We start from the raw sequence: 18,379 nt of genomic DNA on the forward strand, positions 1-18,379 counted from the left end.
TTCCTAAAAGATGGGTTTCTTGAAACACCACCACCTTGGGGAGATGACGATTGGCGAAGGTAAATACCGCAGCACATTTTGCTCAGTCCAGTTGGCGGTTAATGTTCAATGACGAAACCCGGATGGTCTCATTGGGGGGGGGGGGGGGGTTCCTATGGGAGGGGTAAGATTGATTACAACTGTGGGTGACCTAAGAAGACCTACTGGGTCAGATGGTATGGTAGAGACTGCCACAGTAGCGTGGTGTGAGCAAACACCACCTCGGAACTGAAGTTATCATTCGTGCAAGTGTGTGTGCGCCAAGGCCTAAAAGGGAAGGAAAAAGGTAAACCAATACATTGTACAATACTTGAGTGAAAAAACATCAACATGCAAAGAAAACCCCACCCTTCTATCTTAAAAGCATCGGTCGCCTTGTAAGAAAAAGGGTACATTAGAAAAGGGAATGTACATACGTGTGAACTTCAATTAGAGGGGGAACCCCATCTTACAGAAAAGCATTGTAAAGACAGCAGCTTCCATCTTATTTTCAAGGGAAGACCTTTGGAGCAATTGGTCAAGTCAATATGGCCAAGAGACGGAAACAGGAGAGTTCGACAACAGGAGATTCTGAATCTGCTAAAATGTGAATCCAGTCATAACACAGGACTGCGGGAGAGATCCGAGTCCAGGCAGGGAACCACTGGCTCGATAGGCAGCAAGGATCGATGCCCTCCGACCCACGGTTCCTCATCCTCCACTCCAGAGGCAGGGCTTGATGCTGGTCCCGACTGTGGCAACGGCTGCATCCGTGGGGAGCGTGAAGGTGAAACCAATTGAGCAGTTTTGTGCCCCCTCCAGGACCGAGTGCGTTGTGGATGGGGTTTTGTTATATATAAATGTGCCATATAATGCATTGAAATGAAATGCTAGTCACGGAGGACCATATTTAAGGATAATCTTCCAACACTACTTACATTCTGTGTTGATCAGAGGAGCTGGCGTAAACTTTTTTTATGCTGGGGTGCCTTGCTGCTTCATAATCAGTTTAGTTCCAGTATTGCTGTGGTATTTAATAGCAACTTGTGGTAACTCACTCTGAATTAGACCAATCTCAGCCCCTCTGCTGAATGGAGTCTGAAACAGTCAAGATATTACTTCTATAAATTGTCCATAATGGCTGCCCATGGAAATGCCAAGTGCTGTTCTATGAAAGGTCTTCTAATCACTTCAAAAGTCGCGTTAAATAAGATGGAGCTAGTGAAGAAGGGGACGCGTCTGTCCCGTGTGGGAAAGCACATTCGTTCCAGAAAGATCTGCCTTGATACCACACTGCCCCGAGGAGCTATATGAGGAAGCCGGACAGACGAGCACTGTTGGAGGAAACACTGCTGTGCAAGATATGATGGCCACGGAGGGAGGCCGCGTTGTGAGAAGGCATGTTTGAATTGCACTATTGCGTGAAGGCCCACAACCAACCCTTAAGATATGATTTCAATTGATCTGGAGGGAATCCTGAACCATCTTAGTGACCCTCCCCCCCCCCCCCCGGGGCTGTATTGGATGAGTGATGTCTGCAGCACTCAGGATAGAGGATCATCTAATCCACACATCCTCGAGGGGATAAATTGACTTCTTTCTCCAGGCCGGCTATTCAAGCTGGCAGCAATAACTAAGGCACTAGAACCTGGAGAGCAACCTCTTCGATGAAGGATAGGCTTCACTCAAGTTTATTCCTGTGCCTGATTATGGCAATGAGGCCCTTCTGGTAGCAAGGGTGTCAAAAGTGTATTCTGGCTTTAGCCTCGATATTCCCAGCTGAGCCCAGCAGTACCTCTGTTCCTTAGGGGCAAAGATCCCGATAACTTGATTAGACGCCTGAAAGTGCTCCCAGACTTGCTGTCGCTGTGGATATGCATTCCTGAATAGTCCACGTGGACCAGGGATTGGCAACAGGATCCAAGTCCCAGGTTCCCTTTGTTGGCTATATGCGCTTCTTAAAGCCACATGCGTTCTGCGAGGGACTGATGGAGAAATCCCTTAACTGATGGACCTTTCCTACAACCTACCTGACGGTCTACATGGGAACTTTCGATCGTTTAAATCTTTTGTTGCGTTTTATCGACATACAATACATTCCACACTGCACGGGAACTTTTTAAAGTGATCGGAGGGTATGATAAACCTTTAAAATCCTTCAGGAAGCCCAAGGGTTCTACACAAGCAGGATTTGCCCGGGCAGGAAAATTGACCGCCTCAAGTGAAGAGCAAAAACTACTAGTTGGAGACTGGATAAAGTGGAAGCATGGATGTTGAAGCTATGTAGTGCCAGATGTCTGCTGGAATCAACCCGTCTCAGGCTTCGCAATGTATGCAGAGATCCTCCTACACCAAAGTCTTGATGAGAACTAGGGGAGGAAAAACAACTTCAAAACAGTAGAGAGGCTGTTAGTAGACAGGCTGAAGAGGACCCAACTAGTGTCCAATAAAGACCTTCAGCGTTAGGGCCATGGGAGAGCAGAAAGATATTCTGTGTAGTGGGCAGTATATAGGGTTGGCCTTCAATGCTAACACACTTACTGAGTTCAACATTCTTGCATAAGCTGCACTATTCGATGCTGGAATAAATCAAGTCCAGTTCTGTGGAATCCACTTGTACCACTGTGACCTCTGCACTACACTCATGCTATGGACACAGTATTTCAATTACTTGATTTCTGTAGTGCCAGTAGTAAGAACTGAGAATGTGTTTGAGTCTCAGACTATGGACGGCCACGCTGCTTCGAGGATCCTTTATGGAATTTATCGATCCGCGCCTCTCGTCGGGGTCCCACAGATGAAGGGTGTACTCGGTTCAACAGAAATGTTAGTATTACATCAGAAAGAGTAAACCCAGCACTAAGGAAGGGTCCAAGGTTTGTAGACTGACTGCGTCCCTGTTGAGATTGTGTTGCAGGTGAGGCATTGCATGAGGTCCCTTCAGAGGTAAACACTGGTGTTCTTCCTGCTTCGATCTCCATATTATTCAACGTATTCATGTTTTCCATAAAACCAATTTATCCGTTCACTTCCAAAAAATCATAACCGTGCATAGTGTTCATAAAGTCTAACAATTAAAATAAGAGACACTGCCTTTGTCTTGGGCAACGTGTTTTTGGGGCCTGTTTTTAGATATTTCTCACAAAGATTCACCGTTCCTATCCCCGGAATATTACCCTGTTTGCAGCTAGTAAGTTCGTAGTCTCTTTTTTAATGAACACCCTGTTTCTAGTAAAAGTATTTATAATTTTAAAAAGTTAAATTTTTCCTTGTTTTTAATCTTTTGTCAGGATCCAGACCAGTACCAGTTCGGGAACTCAAAGATCTTCTTTCGTGCCGGGCAAGTGGCTTACCTAGAAAAGCTTCGTGCAGATAAGCTCCGAAAGGCGTGCATCCTCATTCAGAAGACACTAAAAGGTTGCGTAGTGAGGAAGAGATACCTACGAGTGCGCGAAGCGACCACCACACTGCAGAGGCACGTCAGGGGATTTCTAGCCAGGAGGTAAGAGCTTGATCGAAGGGCACTGGTGGGTACATTTCCCAGAGGGCACTGAGATGACCCATTCAATTCCTGGACTTCCTTTGACAAGCCAATAAATCTAGCATTTAGACCAATTGCCTACTTGCAGTGCTCCAATACTACAACTCCCAGAATGCATTTCCACCTGTCTTTGGCTTCATCACTCTGCTGACACTTTCTCCTCTTTGCACAGATTAGCACAACACTTAAGACGATCTAAGGCTGCTGTGATCCTGCAGAAGCAATGGAGGATGATGATGGTGAGGAGGCTCTTCCTCCTGCTTCGTTCTGCAGCCCTAATGATCCAGGCCCACGCCCGGGGCCTATTCGCCAGGCGACTGTATCATCAGGTACCTCCTTTCACCACTTTGTTCTATAAGGTGCAGAAAAGCATGGACTGGACCGGTTTGGCATCCCAGGAACTGGTGACTTTTTAAAATTTGATTGCAGGGATCAGGTTGAAAGGCCTACCTTGGCACCAGGTAAGTCAGTGGGTGGACATCTGGACAACAAAGGTTTTTCTTGCCTGCCCAGCATGCCTGCTGGGCCATATAAACCATTTTATACTGCACTCTAAACAGACTGAACTGTATCTAAGCACCAAACAAAGCCACAGTATTGTGAATGAGGGCAATCCAAGAAAGCAGCAAAATAAATGAATCCATAAAGTATTCTTATGGATGTGTACGGGGTCCTCGTTCCATCTTCTAGTACAGAACACTTCCAGTCACATTGTGTCCGTCACCATAGTCTTTGTGTTCTGTTCTTTCTTCAGCCAGGTTCACCTCACTTCTTTGTTTGGTGTTGATGCGCTTCAATTAAGTTCACTTGTGTTGCATTTTTGTTGGACAGCACACAAAGGCCTTGCGTGTGCACCCACCTAGCTCTGTGGTTACTTTAAAAATGAAACTCTTTGGGAAAAGTGACACTGTAGCTATCTTGCATTTCTTGATACCAAGAGCGGAGTTTGTATCAGTGATTTTTTTAAAACAGTTGTTTGTAATATAGAAATTATCCACAGATTTTTTTCCCCCCTCACTTTATCAAACACGATCCATCGTTTTCGTCACCCAAGAGATCAGAAGTAGAATTTGGACATAATGCAAGCAGGGTTAATAAAAATGTTTAAACCCTTAAATCGAAAACGGCCCATTTTTAACCCAATCCAAGCTAGTTGGAAAGGGCTAAAAATATGAAGCGTGCGTGGTTGCAATGCCATATTGTTGCTCCTCAGCCTCTGCAAAGTTCTTTGGAGTACTTTGTTACTTTTCAGAAGTTGCAATATTTTTCACTATGCCATGTTCTCCTGACTTTAGCTACACTTAATGTTGCTTTTCTCCTGTGCGCATAGCAATAAAAGATTGCATAGAAAACAGCAAAAAAGGTCACCATACAGAGAGTAAGTTATTCCGATATCCGTTTTCCACATAAATCACTTATTGTCCGGGCGCATTCTCGGTCACTGCACAGAAGGCATCTAAGGGGTCTTTGATGGTCAGTACCAAGGCACTCTCTATACACAGACAAGTCTGGGACACATTAAGAGCGGTTCCTGAGGGAGAAGAAGGAAATTGATGGTCAAACCCATTTTACTTGTTGGAACGTACATGTGTCTGTGATGACCGTCTACTGGTTTGCTCTTTGAGCCGTAAAAATGGTTGGAAGTACCAACTTTTCAGAAGCAATATACACCCATTTTGATTTGAAGGCGTTCATGGAGCACTGATCATTCTAGGATGAACTACTTGTCTCATTGACATTTCTGGTTTTTGATAAGGTGTGGATGTTGAGCGGTACTGTGTTTGGTGAGGAATGCTCTGCCACACGCTTGATATTCTGGGACTTGTAGATCTGCATTTCTCACTCTACACCCTGGCCTTAACATTGAAAAATATTGAAGGGAGATGAATTAAAATGTAGGCCTTCTTGAACCTTTTGAAAAGGACAACTTAACTGCTCCGGATGGGGGGGGGGGCAGGCCAAAGGATGCAGGGGTGTAGCATTGATGTACCCTCAAGCATTTGCTTAAGGCTGAAATTTTCTTAGTAATCAGTGATTGACACTTCTTGCTTTTTTTTTCCTGCTGTAGATGGTGGCAGAGAGGAAGGCCATTATCCTGCAGAAGGTGGTCCGGGGCTGGTTAGCGCGCTGCCACTACTCCAGGGCACGCGTTGCCATTATCTACCTACAGTGCTGCTGCCGGCGCATGTTGGCTCGCCGGGAGCTGCGTCAGCTGCGCATCGAGGCACGCTCTGTGGAGCATTACAAGCAACTGCACAAAGGCCTGGAGATCAAGGTGATGCAGTTACAGTTCAAGGTCGATGCGCAGGTAAGCAGAGTACGGATGCGCCTTACCTGGTAACCGTTTCAATTCCCGCCCATTCATTGAGTCAAACAGCTCTTGCCGCCTAAACCATATTAATGTTTACTTTCCATGAATATCGGTAATTTCATTAATAGAATTTAGAAATAGTCCTATATTTTAATACCAGATTATATAAAATTCAATAAGTACAGCCAAGGCCACTGAAATTTTGTGATTGTGTAAATAGCGTTGTCTGCATATTTACAAGTTGACTGGAATTGACACGACACACCATCTGCTGCTTCATTTTCAGACTTAAACCAAAACTCGCTTCTGATCCAAATGGATCATGATTTTCTAAATAAACATATTTTGCTAGGATTCAGAAGACCTTTGAAAGGTTAACTACTCACATTTCAGTTGGTTATTCATGTAGTCTGGTTGTAAAATTGTACAACTGAGGTGAAATATTTCACCGGACAGTTTTAGCCTGTGTTTAAAATTACACGTAGTGTGATCTTCCTAAACTCCCTGAGAAATATACTTCAACCTCAATTACGTCTTCTATCCATCTTGTGTTGGTGACCCCATATACTAGTTAACATTTATATCTGCTCAGAAGTACAATGTACATGTGTTTAAATGTTTGAATAAAAGCAAATACGGGTTAATAGAAAAAACACCATATATAGCAAAATATTACTGCCGCAGAGTGGTATGCATTATACTTTGCCTTTTCTTGCAGCAACATTTTGTCAACCTTGCTGTATAATTCGATCCATAATTTGTGCATAATACTGGTGGCCCTCCGTCTCGCATTTGCTTCCTTTACTTAGTGCTCCTAGGAGGGATTCCTATGTCCCAAGTCTATTGGGTATTTTTCTGGTGCCCTCTCCCAACTACAAGAACTGTCTCTGTGGGTTTAGGATATAGTCTTGTAATGCCTGCTGTGGGTACCTGGTTCACTGTACGATTTGACCTGGATATTGTGTTGGGCGTGTATTTTCCGACCACCTGCTCTACTAACGTAAAATGTGAATGTAAACTTTTTGATCAAACCTCTCTTCCCTGGGTTCTGACATATAAGTATTGACCTTTAGTGATTTAATTTCTGTCCCAGGTAAGTTATCGAGCCGCTATCCAGATCAGCGAGAAGTCAAATGCTCTGTTGAAGACTAGAAGTTTGATTCATTTGTAAAAGTGATCAAAACACAGCTCATCATCCTCTCCTGTCAACACAGCCACAACCATCCTTCTTGCTGATGTCAAGTCAGATTGCATTTGAGACCACGCTATTGCGGGGTCAAGGGAAACTCGGGTTGTCTGTTGCTCTCTTTATATTTTTTTGCATTTAAAAGCATCACGTGATTCAGGTGACGGGGTGCTGGAATTATCTTCTAGTCTCACATTTGCAGCGGTCAAGACCTCCTATTCATACCCAAAGCCATGTTTGAGCTTTCCTCTTTGCTTCCCATAAATTTGCTAGGTGCTTCACCACTAGAAGATTTGCCTCTTCAGCTGTAGTGGTTTTACCCCCCTCTATTGAGCGAATCAACACTCTTAACCTTTGAATGTTTAGCATTTCTTAATTATGCTCCCCATACTCCTCTTGAGTGGAAGTCCATCGTCACTGTAAAATGCAGTCTCAAGCCTTAGGCTTCCTGGCAGCTCCCTGCAAGTCCACCAATCATTCATAATCGCTCTTGTTATCTGTGATTGGAAGCTCTGCATTGAAACCAAAGTGGGTGAGTAAGGCTGAAGCTGATGAAAAGAAGCAAGGTCATTTACTTATTTTTGTTCAACAGGACCATTCGGAGATGTGGACGTCTCACTGCTATCACCCATCTAGTGGATGCTAATAGGGCCATCTCTCGCCTTTCCCAGTACGGTTTACTAGGCCTATATTTCTGGTATAATTCAGGCACCGTATTAAAGTATTTAAAGTTGTAGGATTTTTGTATGTTTTACTTTCACATTCCTGTCCGCGTGCTGTGGCAGTGTTTGGAAGCAGGAAATGCAGAAGAGGATTTGTTGCTTGCTTGGTTTGAATTGCTCATCAAAATGATTGCACCAAGATTCCAACATTTGAGGCACCATCCTTGCACTAACAAATTCTAACCAAATTTCCCTGCTCCCCTTCTTTGTTGGACCCCTGTGGCTTAGGTATGACTTCTTCAAAATGTTGATATCTTTCCAGGAAGTTGTCTTTTCAAAGCTTGTGGAGCCCTGCTCCCAGTAGGACATATCTTGGCGCTGTGGAGCGACCAGCAGGTGTGCTCAGCACCACCATCTGTGCTCAGCGCCTTTCAGGGCATGGCAGCCTGTTCTTGAAGAGGATGCCGAAGAAAAGGATTTGCAAATGTGCCTTGAATTTCAAGCGAGAATCCGTTTCACGCCCACGGTCTGCTGGCTCTCTGCAGACGCTGTGAGATGCAAGAGTTTGTGGTAGAGGTTGGGAGGGGTGTGGGTGACGATGGCTTGTTACATATTCGATCGGTGGCCACATCAGATGTAACCTAGATTTTGAAGCTTTCCTGCCCCTTCTCCTTCAGTTAATGTTACGGAGCAGCTTGGCCAGTAACAAAGTTTGTCAACCCTTGATATTCATAGCGTAGGAGGTACGGTGAAGAGGCAATGCCATTTAGGGATAAAGATTACGTTTGGAGGCAAAAACCTGGTCTAAAAGACCAATGGAGTGATAGCCTTGTTTGTTCCTTGACTTGCATTGCATTCCCCACAATAAACATTAACAGCATCCCCCCCCACATTTGGGCAGGTGACTTGCTTTTCAACACGATACATGGATTAGCAACACCAGTTCTGCTTATTATATTTATAAGTTTTATATAGCGCTAGCTAGACCCAAAGGTATCTGAGCGCTTTACAAGATTGTGAAAGAATACAGTAAATCAGGAACGCAATAACATACAAAGAGAGACTCAATGGAAGTGTGTGTGGTGAGGGGATATGGGAGGTCATGAAAGAAAAAAGTGCATAGACAACGGTACGCAAGTGCTCAAGGCAGGTGTGGGGGAGGGGAGAAAGAGGTCATGGTGCACCTGTAAATACATGCATTTTAAAATCATTTACCTAACAACGCTATTCCACTTCTCATGGGAACTAGTTTGCAGTTTCCATCCTATCGTAACACAACCAAGGACTGGTTGTTTGGTGAACGGATTGCTTATAGTGACCATGGTCACTTGCTCCCCCAACCGTCTTGCTCCGTCTCTATAATCGCTGTATTTACCTGCAGAGGTCACAATGGAATAGAGAGCTGTGAGAAGGGAGGCAAGAATTACTCAGACCGAAAAAAGGTGGGGATTCTAAGGCAGTCCGAATAACCCTCTGGAATCTGGCTCAAATATGAGTTGTATTAGTTTAAGATGGCCTTAAAAAATGCAAAATATATAGTCACGTACCTTGCTATCTGGCTATTGATATGAGAAAAACAATCACAGAAACAAATATTTTTTCCAGTTGCACCCATCAGTAGTAAATTGGTCTTAATTCTGAGTCCCAATTCAGGATACATCATAGCTGTGCAATCTTCAGGATAGTCTTTAATATAAAGTGTTCTTCTAACTCCCTATGCCATTAAAAGGAATCTTTGTGTTCGAGGCATGTGGGCTGCTAAATTCATATCTTAGCATTAGATCGCCGCCTAGTGTTGGGTCCGGATGATCGCACATTGTTGTCCTGGAAGAGTCTTCGAAGTATCCTGAGATAGGTGGCTCCTCCCCTGGACTACAGTGCGCATGGGCATCGGCTCCATCCACAGATTGTTTTTTTCCGCCATTGGGTTCGGATGCGGTCTCGACGTCTCTCTGTCGGAACCGAGGAAAACTAGCTTTTTTACGGCCAAAAGGCCTTATATTTCTACGTCGGTATTGTTTGCGCACGGTCTCGAGTTCTTCCGTCTCTTGGAGTCTGAATCAGCGGAGTAGTTTCACTCTTCGGACATCGAGGCCTTCTCATCGCGACACGACGCAACTTTTCGGCATGGAGCGGAGTCCGTTTAAGAACTGTCCGCTCTGTGGGTCAAAATACCCACATATAGACGTGCACCCGGTCTGTAACAAATGCCTTTCACCAGACCATAACGAAGACAACTGCATGGCCTGCGCAAGATTCAGGTCCAAGAAGACACTCAAGCTTCGGCGCGCGGTGCGCCTTGAGGCCAGACAAGCGGCCCCGGATCCCGAAAACATCTTCGGCGACCAAGAAGAGGAGGACCGGAGCCATCATCTTCAAATCTCCCCGCCCGGGGCGGAGGTCGAGGCAGATCCGGAAGACGACGACTGAGTCGTGGGTCAAGGCCTTGAATACGTCGACGAGGTAGGGGACGTCGAAGAGGTTTATGGGGCCGCGGAAGATAGCTCTGGGGACGAGCTATGCCCCGAAGGTTACGAAGATCAAGAACGGGTCACGGGATCGCCTGTCGGCCTTACCCAAGACCCCGTACCGCAAGCCACGGCCCCGCCTTCAGGCCCGGCCACGGACATACTTGCTGCGCAGCCAGTATCGAAACTGAAACCTACGGTATCGACTACACCTAAAATGGCCGACCCCCAAATCGAAACCGAAACTTATGGATTCGAGCGTCCCGAAGATGGCGGCCGTACCACCAAAAACGGCTAAACCCGCTGCTTCATCGACTCCGTCGGCCTCCGGTCCACAGAAGTCGAAGAAATCTGTCGATTCGAAATCGGCGCCAGAGGAGGGATCCTCTAAGAAGGGTGGTCGGCACGGGTCAACCGCTGCGACGCCGGCAAAGCCCGCCAAAGCCAGCGACACGGCTCCGGTTCCGACTGGGACTGCGTTAGTCGGACGCGTGGTCGAGACGGAGCTGACAAAATCACAAGGATCGAAGGCTGGCACATCTGCGCATCGGTCCAAGGACTCTGGGTCGGCGGCTGCGGCATCATCGTCCAAAACACAGAAGGGCCAACAGGACGTCGGATCCAAAGGCAAGGTCAAGACCTCCTCGTCGGTGCCAAAGGCCTCTGTAAGTGACGCGTCCCTCATTGCCTCTTCACTACAGAGAATCAGGGAGAAGGCCTCTGCTACGTCGGCTCCGATGCCATCGCCACAGAAGCCGATGGACGTTCCGGTGAAGCCTGCGGGTAAACTTCTCTTCCTTCTGCCGCCAAAAGAGGCGCCGAAGGCCTTTTCAACAAAATCGACGCCAAAGAAGTCGGATTCTTCAACGGCAGGGGCACTTTCAAGTCGGTTACTCGACTCAGAAGAGGATTCTGAGCGTTTTATCGACGCAGACACAGGCAAATTGACCCTTTACAAGAGGAGGATCACTTCACAGCCATTGGACTCCTATGTCATCCCCCTGAAGAAGAAAAAGCTTCCCCAAGACGCTTCAGGCCTCATGGAACCTATCCAGCCTCCTCCAAGAAGGAGCCCAACTCCTTCTCCAGAACACTCTGAGGGTGAGGGATATGATGAAGATGACCAATACACTTTCCCCATCAATGAACCAGATGCACAGCCAGATTCATATGATGACATTGGTGACCAAGGCACCCAAAATGTGGGGCAAGACCCACAGCCTTTCAGTGCACGTGCATCCCCTACAGAAGATTCTGCAGGTTTTCATGCACTCATTGAGAGGGCAGCTGCTAATCATGATGTGGACATGCATGCTGACCCAGTAGAAGAAGACTTTCTATTTGACACTTTTTCAGTCTCTGAAAGGACAGTTAAGACACTGCCTATGCTCAAAGGGGTCCTCAAGCATGCTGCGGACATCTTTAAAGAACCTACCAGGGCGAGAGTGGTCAATCCACGTATCGAAAAAAAGTACAGACCAGCACCTGCAGACCCTGCATACATTCGGGGCCAGTTGCCGCTTGACTCCCTGGTGGTCGCAAATGCCCGCAAACGGGCCAACTCCCAAACAACGGGTGAAGCTCCTCCCCCGGATAAGGAGTCCAAAGTGCTAGAGGCTGGAGGCAAAAGAGTAGCTGCACAGGCTGCCAATTTTTGGCGTATTGCAAATACACAGGCACTCTTGGCACGTTACGATAGGGCGCATTACGACACCCTAGAGCAAGTTTTACAACACCTGCCTCCGCAGTTTCAAGAGGCCACCAAACTGCTTATAGAGGAGGGAAAACTGATTTCCAACGCAGCCATAAAGTGTGCACTTGATGCCGCAGACACAGCCGCTAGGGCCATTAACACTAGCGTCATGCTGAGACGACAGGCGTGGCTCCGCATATCGGGGTTTAAACCTGACATTAAAACAACCATACTTAATCAGCCAGTCAATCCTGATAGACTGTTTGGTCCAGATGTTGACACCACCTTAGAAAAAATTAAAAAAGACACCGAAACTGCTAAGTCTATGGGGGCCCTACAATCACAACCGTTTCGTGGCCATAATTTTCGTCGCTCAGGTGCGCGTGGAGTCACCAGAGGACAGATGGGTCAACAATCACAATTCTCTAGAGGTGGAGCACAATCCTCGTACCCCAAACAGAACAAGGGGGGTTACCGAGCAAACCGCGCCAGAGGACGCGGCAGAGGGAACAACAACTCCCGCTCCTCTACCCCGAGCAAACAGTGACTCTCTGTCACTGCCCCCCGACCACTTAACACCTGTCGGGGGGAGACTACAGCGGTTCCTTCCCGTCTGGAGAAACATCACCACAGACAGGTGGGTGCGACAACTTGTCCAGTACGGTTATTGTCTAGAGTTAAAATCCACTCCACCCAACATTCCACCGAGGCAAAGGCCTATGTCCGCAGAGCACTTGCACTTATTGCAGCAGGAAGTGGTGGTGATGCTGCAAAAAGGCGCAATAGAGCTCGTGCCAGTGGGAGAGGAAGGCACGGGGGTATATTCCCTGTACTTCCTTATTCCAAAGAAGGACTGATCTCTCAGACCCATTCTGGATCTGCGTCCCCTCAACCTGTATATACTGTCAGAACATTTCCATATGCTTACACTGCAACAGATTCTTCCCTTGTTAAACCAAGGGGACTTCTTAGCAACCTTGGACCTCAAGGATGCTTATTTCCACATTCCACTACACCCGTCCCACAGAAAATACCTCAGGTTCACTATCCATGGCAGGCATTATCAGTTCAAGGTCCTACCCTTCGGAGTCACCACAGCCCCAAGAGTGTTTACCAAGTGTCTGGCGACAGTAGCAGCGCACCTCAGGAGGCAGAACATACATGTCTACCCCTACCTGGACGACTGGCTCGTTCAAGCCAAGTCGGAACAACAGTGCGCCGCGGACATGTCGACTACCATTCACCTCCTTCACGATCTAGGTTTCTCGTTGAACTACCCAAAGTCGCATCTTCAGCCGGCACGTGTCCGGCAGTTTCTAGGTGCGACGATCAATACCCTGACGGCCATGGCTCAACCAAACCAAGTCAGGATAGACAGCATACAGTCTCTAATCCAGAAGTTCAGACCACAACACTCACTTCCAGCGAGAGTGTTCATGCAGTTGATAGGCATGATGGCCTCCTGCATCTTCATAGTCCCTCACGCACGGTTACATATGCGCCCGCTCCAGGAGTGCTTAGCAAATCAGTGGACACAGGCTCAGGGACAATTAACAGACCTAGTGTTGGTTACCAGTCGGGCATACGACTCTCTGCATTGGTGGAATCCACACAACCTTTGCAAGGGCCGACTGTTCCAGGACCCAGTGCCACAGATTATCCTGACAACGGACGCATCTCTCCAGGGATGGGGAGCTCATCTGCTCACTTACACAGTGCAGGGACTATGGACGACGCAGCAACAGAAGATGCACATCAACTATCTGGAACTGATGGCAATCTTCATGGCGATCAAGTCCTTCATTGTACATCTGTGCAACAAGGTAGTGTTGGTCCGGACGGACAACATGACCGCGATGTACTACATTCAAATGCAGGGGGGCACCCACTCGCCACAGCTGTCTCATCTGGCTCAGGGCATGTGGCGGTGGGCCATTCAGAGGAACATCTTCCTCATGGCAGAACACCTCCCGGGCAAGGACAATCAGATGGCGGATCTGCTCAGCAGGTACAGCCATCAAATGCACGAGTGGGAGTTACACCCATCTGTACTCCACCCGTACTTCCAGCAGTGGGGTCATCCGGAGATAGACCTGTTTGCAACAAAAGAAAACGCAAAATGCCAACACTTTGCCGCCAGGTTCCATCACCCACAGTCGCAGGGGAATACGATATGGATGAACTGGTCAGGCAAATTTGCGTACGCTTTTCCGCCAGCCCCTCTGATACCGCTGGTGGCAAGAAAGCTAAGGCAGCACGCGATGACTCTCATCCTGGTTGCTCCAACGTGGGCTCGCCAAGCATGGTACACCACGTTCCTCGAACTCTCAGTGGTGCCGCATCAAAGACTGCGCCTCACGCCCAGACTTTTGACGCAGAACCATGGAGAAATTCAGCATCCAGATCCGCAACAGCTCAACCTGGCGATCTGGCTCCTGAAGTCCTAGAGTTTGGATACCTTAACCTACCTCCAGAATGCATGAACATCATCAAAGAGGCAAGGAAGCCAACTACAAGAGCATGCTATGCTGCAAAATGGAAGCGTTTTGTCATTTACTGTACAGCCAATGACATCAACCCGCTAGATGCATCTATCCCTAACATCATTTGCTATCTGCTACATCTTTACAAGTGCAATCTAGCGTACACTTCTATTCGGATACATCTATCCGCCATAGCAGCTTATCTTCAGAATAGGCAGCATCTCTCTGTCTTCAGGGTGCCTGCCATTAAAGCTTTCCTTGAAGGTCTGAAACGAGTCATTCCCCCAAGAACACCGCCAGCTCCGGTGTGGAACCTCAATGTGGTCCTCACCAGACTGATGGGACCACCTTTTTGAGCCACTGCACTCGTGTGAACTCCAGTTCCTAACGTGGAAAGTAGCTTTCCTAATTGCTATTACGTCACTGAGGCGTGTTAGTGAGCTGCAAGCGCTCACAATCCAAGAGCCATTCATTCAGATTCATCCAAATAGGGTAGTGCTACGTACTAACCCCAAATTCCTTCCGAAGGTGGTGTCAGTTTCATCTCAACCAAACTATTGACTTGCCGGCATTCTTCCAAAACCCGCAAACGGTGGCGGAAAGAATGCTCCATACGTTAGACGTACGGAGGGCGTTGATGTACTACATAGACAGGACACAACCTTTTAGGAAAACAAAGCAGCTTTTTGTTGCCTTCTCACCACAACACAAAGGCAACCCTATTTCCAAAGCAGGAATAGCCAGGTGGATCGTTAAGTGCATCCAAATCTGTTATCAAAAGGCCAAGCGCACTTTAACAATACCCCCAAGGGCGCACTCCACACGCAAATTGGGGGCATCCATGGCTTTCCTAGGGAACATTCCTTTAGAGGACATTTGCAGAGCAGCCACGTGGGTTACACCACATACCTTTACAAAACACTACTGTGTATATGTGCATTCCAAGCAGCAAGCTGCTGTAGGACAGGCTGTTCTCAAGACACTTTTTCAGGTTTCTGCAGCTGGCACGGGCAACCGCCGCTGATGGAGGGACTGCTATGTATTCCATGCTAAGATATGAATTTAGCAGCCCACATGCCTCGAACTGAATATGCTACTTACCAGTATGCATCTGTTCTTGGCATGTAGGGCTGCTAACATTCATATCGCCCACCCTCCTCCCCGGTGCCTGTCGCAGCTGCAGATATACTATTGTATTCAATCATTAGCATGGACATCCTTTACACCTTTCACTCCATCTTCTGCCACAATGGCGAAAAACAATCTGGGGATGGAGCCGATGCCCATGCGCACTGTAGTCCAGGGGAGGAGCCACCTATCTCAGGATACTTCGAAGACTCTTCCAGGACAACAATGTGCGATCATCCGGACCCAACACTAGGCGGCGATCTAATGCTAAGATATGAATGTTAGCAGCCCTACATGCCAAGAACAGATGCATACTGGTAAGTAGCATATTCATTCGAAGGTGCACAGTAGAGGTAAATGATAGGTGTTACCAAACCTGAGGTCAGTCTCGCTGGATAGTCCCCTTTGTTCATTAGTAGGAAATGGGTGGGGGCTTTAAATCCATGCTATCCTTTTCCTAGCACTTCTTGGCCTATGGGAGCACAGAACTCTGGTCTCAAAGGGTGCGAGTGGACAGCCATTTTCCCCTCTCTGTCTGGAGTGGCTTTGCTAGGACTTGCAAAACTCAAGGCCTAAACTTAGACTGCCTTGTGGCTACTCCTGTGAGGACCTACGAGATTTCCATCTACTGCTGCTCCTCAACAGTGTTCTGTTGAACTTTACAAAGACTTACTTCCTGATCACCAGAAAAGTAATAGGGCACACAGTTCCCTGTAGGTGAACAATTCCTGAGACCCATACAGGTCTTCCCATACCAAACAATTGGTGCCAACTCCGCTCATGTTGCAGCCATTCGCATCATCGTCTTAGCCTGATGATGGCTTTAAATGAGTTAACCACTGTAGTGTAGTTCCTATATTCCCAATAGGCTCCGCACATTGGAATAATATATCCTATAGATTAGACGTAGGACTGAGGTCGACTAGGTCTTTATCGAATATACTAGACTTAATTTTGAGTGCCAGCTAGCTCAGAGGTCACTAGAAACTTTCTCGAATTCACAAGAAGGGATTAGTCTCTTACAACCCCATAAACATGACAACTTTGTTTCCCCAAGATAAAACGTATCTTCAGAGTCGTGGAAACAATAGATAGATATTTCACTCAGTCAATCGTGCATGCTTCGTTTCACTAGAGGTGCAGAGAAAGATTGGCGTTTTCAATAAAAGGTTTTATTGAACAGTCTTCTTTCTCAAGCATAAGAAATGAACTGCTACAATCGTAAAACTGGTTGTAAAATATAATGCATACAGTATAAATGGTAGAATAAAATAATACTGTAAGAGCATTGTATGGTTCCTAAACCATAGATAATTACATACATAAATAAATAAGAGGCTAAAAGTACTCCACTGGTGTTTCTAAAATACGCCTACCCTGGTGTACCTAACCTAAGCTCAGTACGAGGGAAGAAATAAGTGAGGTGTAGCATAAATGTAGTATTCTTTTGTAAAAGAATCTGCTCAAGATTTCTCTACGGGTCTAATCCGCTCCGTACCTTAGTTTAGCATGAAGAAGGTTAGTCTCAGGACTCTATTTCCCAAGAACCCACGAGGGTAGCTTGGAAACACTGGAGCTGGATTTCTCGGCAGGAGAAAAGACAGTGTCTCTCTGTGCGTCTGCTTCCTTCGGCACTTGCTGTAGCAGGGCGCATCGGGCAAGGAGATAGTTGAACTGCTCCAAACCACAGTGTGTTTGCTTGGGCAAGTGTGGGCATATTTATACCTTGATGGTGCCGGGTTTGACGTATGGATGGACATAACGTCATCAAAGAGGAGTTGGCCTAACGGCTAGGGCGCTCGACCTCGGACCTGGGGATCTGGGTTCGAGTCTCGGTAACGGCGCCACAAAAACTCCTGTGATTCTGGGCAAATAACTTAATCTCCCCGTGCCTAAAATGAATGCGTGTCCTCATGTAACGTAACTGGTGCTATGTAAAGCGCTCCGATACCTGATTCAGTTCGGGTCTAGTTCGCGCTATATAAAACTCTGCAAAAAAAAAAGTCTGTTCTTTGAAAACTCCATGAGTTCTTGGACAAATCAATATTCAAGCAAGGGTAAGTCCCTAGCTGCTGAAGCTGAGTTTTCGAAGAAATCGTTGTGGATTTTCGGAACTAGTGGAAGTAGCCCTGCCGTATTTGGACTGCATGAACTATACCTAAATAAGGTTATGATTTCTATGCCTATATAAGGATATGGTGATTTATACCTATATAAGGGCATGAATCGGGAAAGTTACAATAGGGTCGTAAAATAATACATACCACCACCTTGGGGCATTGAAAGGTATGAAGTGCACAGCACACTTATATTTGCACTGGGATTATGTGCCAAATGCAAAGGGCCAAAGCCAGCATTCTGGCGGCGTAAACAGGGAGCTGCAAACAGACTGGACCACTGAGCCTGGGCTTGTAGGCTGACCCACTATTCTAACTGGCACAAATCATCAGGTAGTCTGACATTTTCAGCAGATTGAGAAAAGATTTAATATTAAGAATGAACCTAAACAAAATGCCTTGCCCGTCTTATGTAAGAACAATGCAGAGGACTGTTCTAGGTCGACCCAGCACATATAGGCAATGCTATAAGAATTGAGCCAGGTCGCCATCACAGAACGGACATTTTTATTGATCTGGTTCCGCACTGTGGCCTGATTCACAAAGGGCCTCTGCACTTGTGTCGGTGGCCCTCAGTCATGGTGGAATCACTGCAATAAGGATTCTCATTGGGGAGAATCCCCCACGGCTGCAGGGCCTCCGCCACGTATGCAAAGGCCCTTTTGTGAATCGGGCCCTGTTACTCCATGATTTTTAAAAAAGTTGGTGTGCAACCCTTCCCTCTACCACATTGCACTCACTCATGTAGTAATTCTAGTAAGCATTCAGGGCA

The 18,379-nt window shown here is 46.8% G+C and overlaps 1 protein-coding gene across 1 annotated transcript in view; it reads left to right on the forward strand.

The window, feature by feature from the left end:
• Positions 1 to 18,379, forward strand: part of LOC144799704 (unconventional myosin-Vb-like) — a 186,949-nt gene that overhangs the window by 112,476 nt on the left and 56,094 nt on the right. The window contains exons 19-21 of the mRNA XM_078671204.1: positions 3,309 to 3,520; positions 3,732 to 3,888; positions 5,628 to 5,867. Coding sequence (XP_078527330.1) covers positions 3,309 to 3,520; positions 3,732 to 3,888; positions 5,628 to 5,867 — 609 coding nt within the window. The remainder of the gene's footprint in view (positions 1 to 3,308; positions 3,521 to 3,731; positions 3,889 to 5,627; positions 5,868 to 18,379) is intronic.

This window comes from Lissotriton helveticus, chromosome 12, assembly GCF_964261635.1.
Source record: "Lissotriton helveticus chromosome 12, aLisHel1.1, whole genome shotgun sequence".
In the NCBI taxonomy this organism is placed as follows: domain Eukaryota; kingdom Metazoa; phylum Chordata; class Amphibia; order Caudata; family Salamandridae; genus Lissotriton; species Lissotriton helveticus.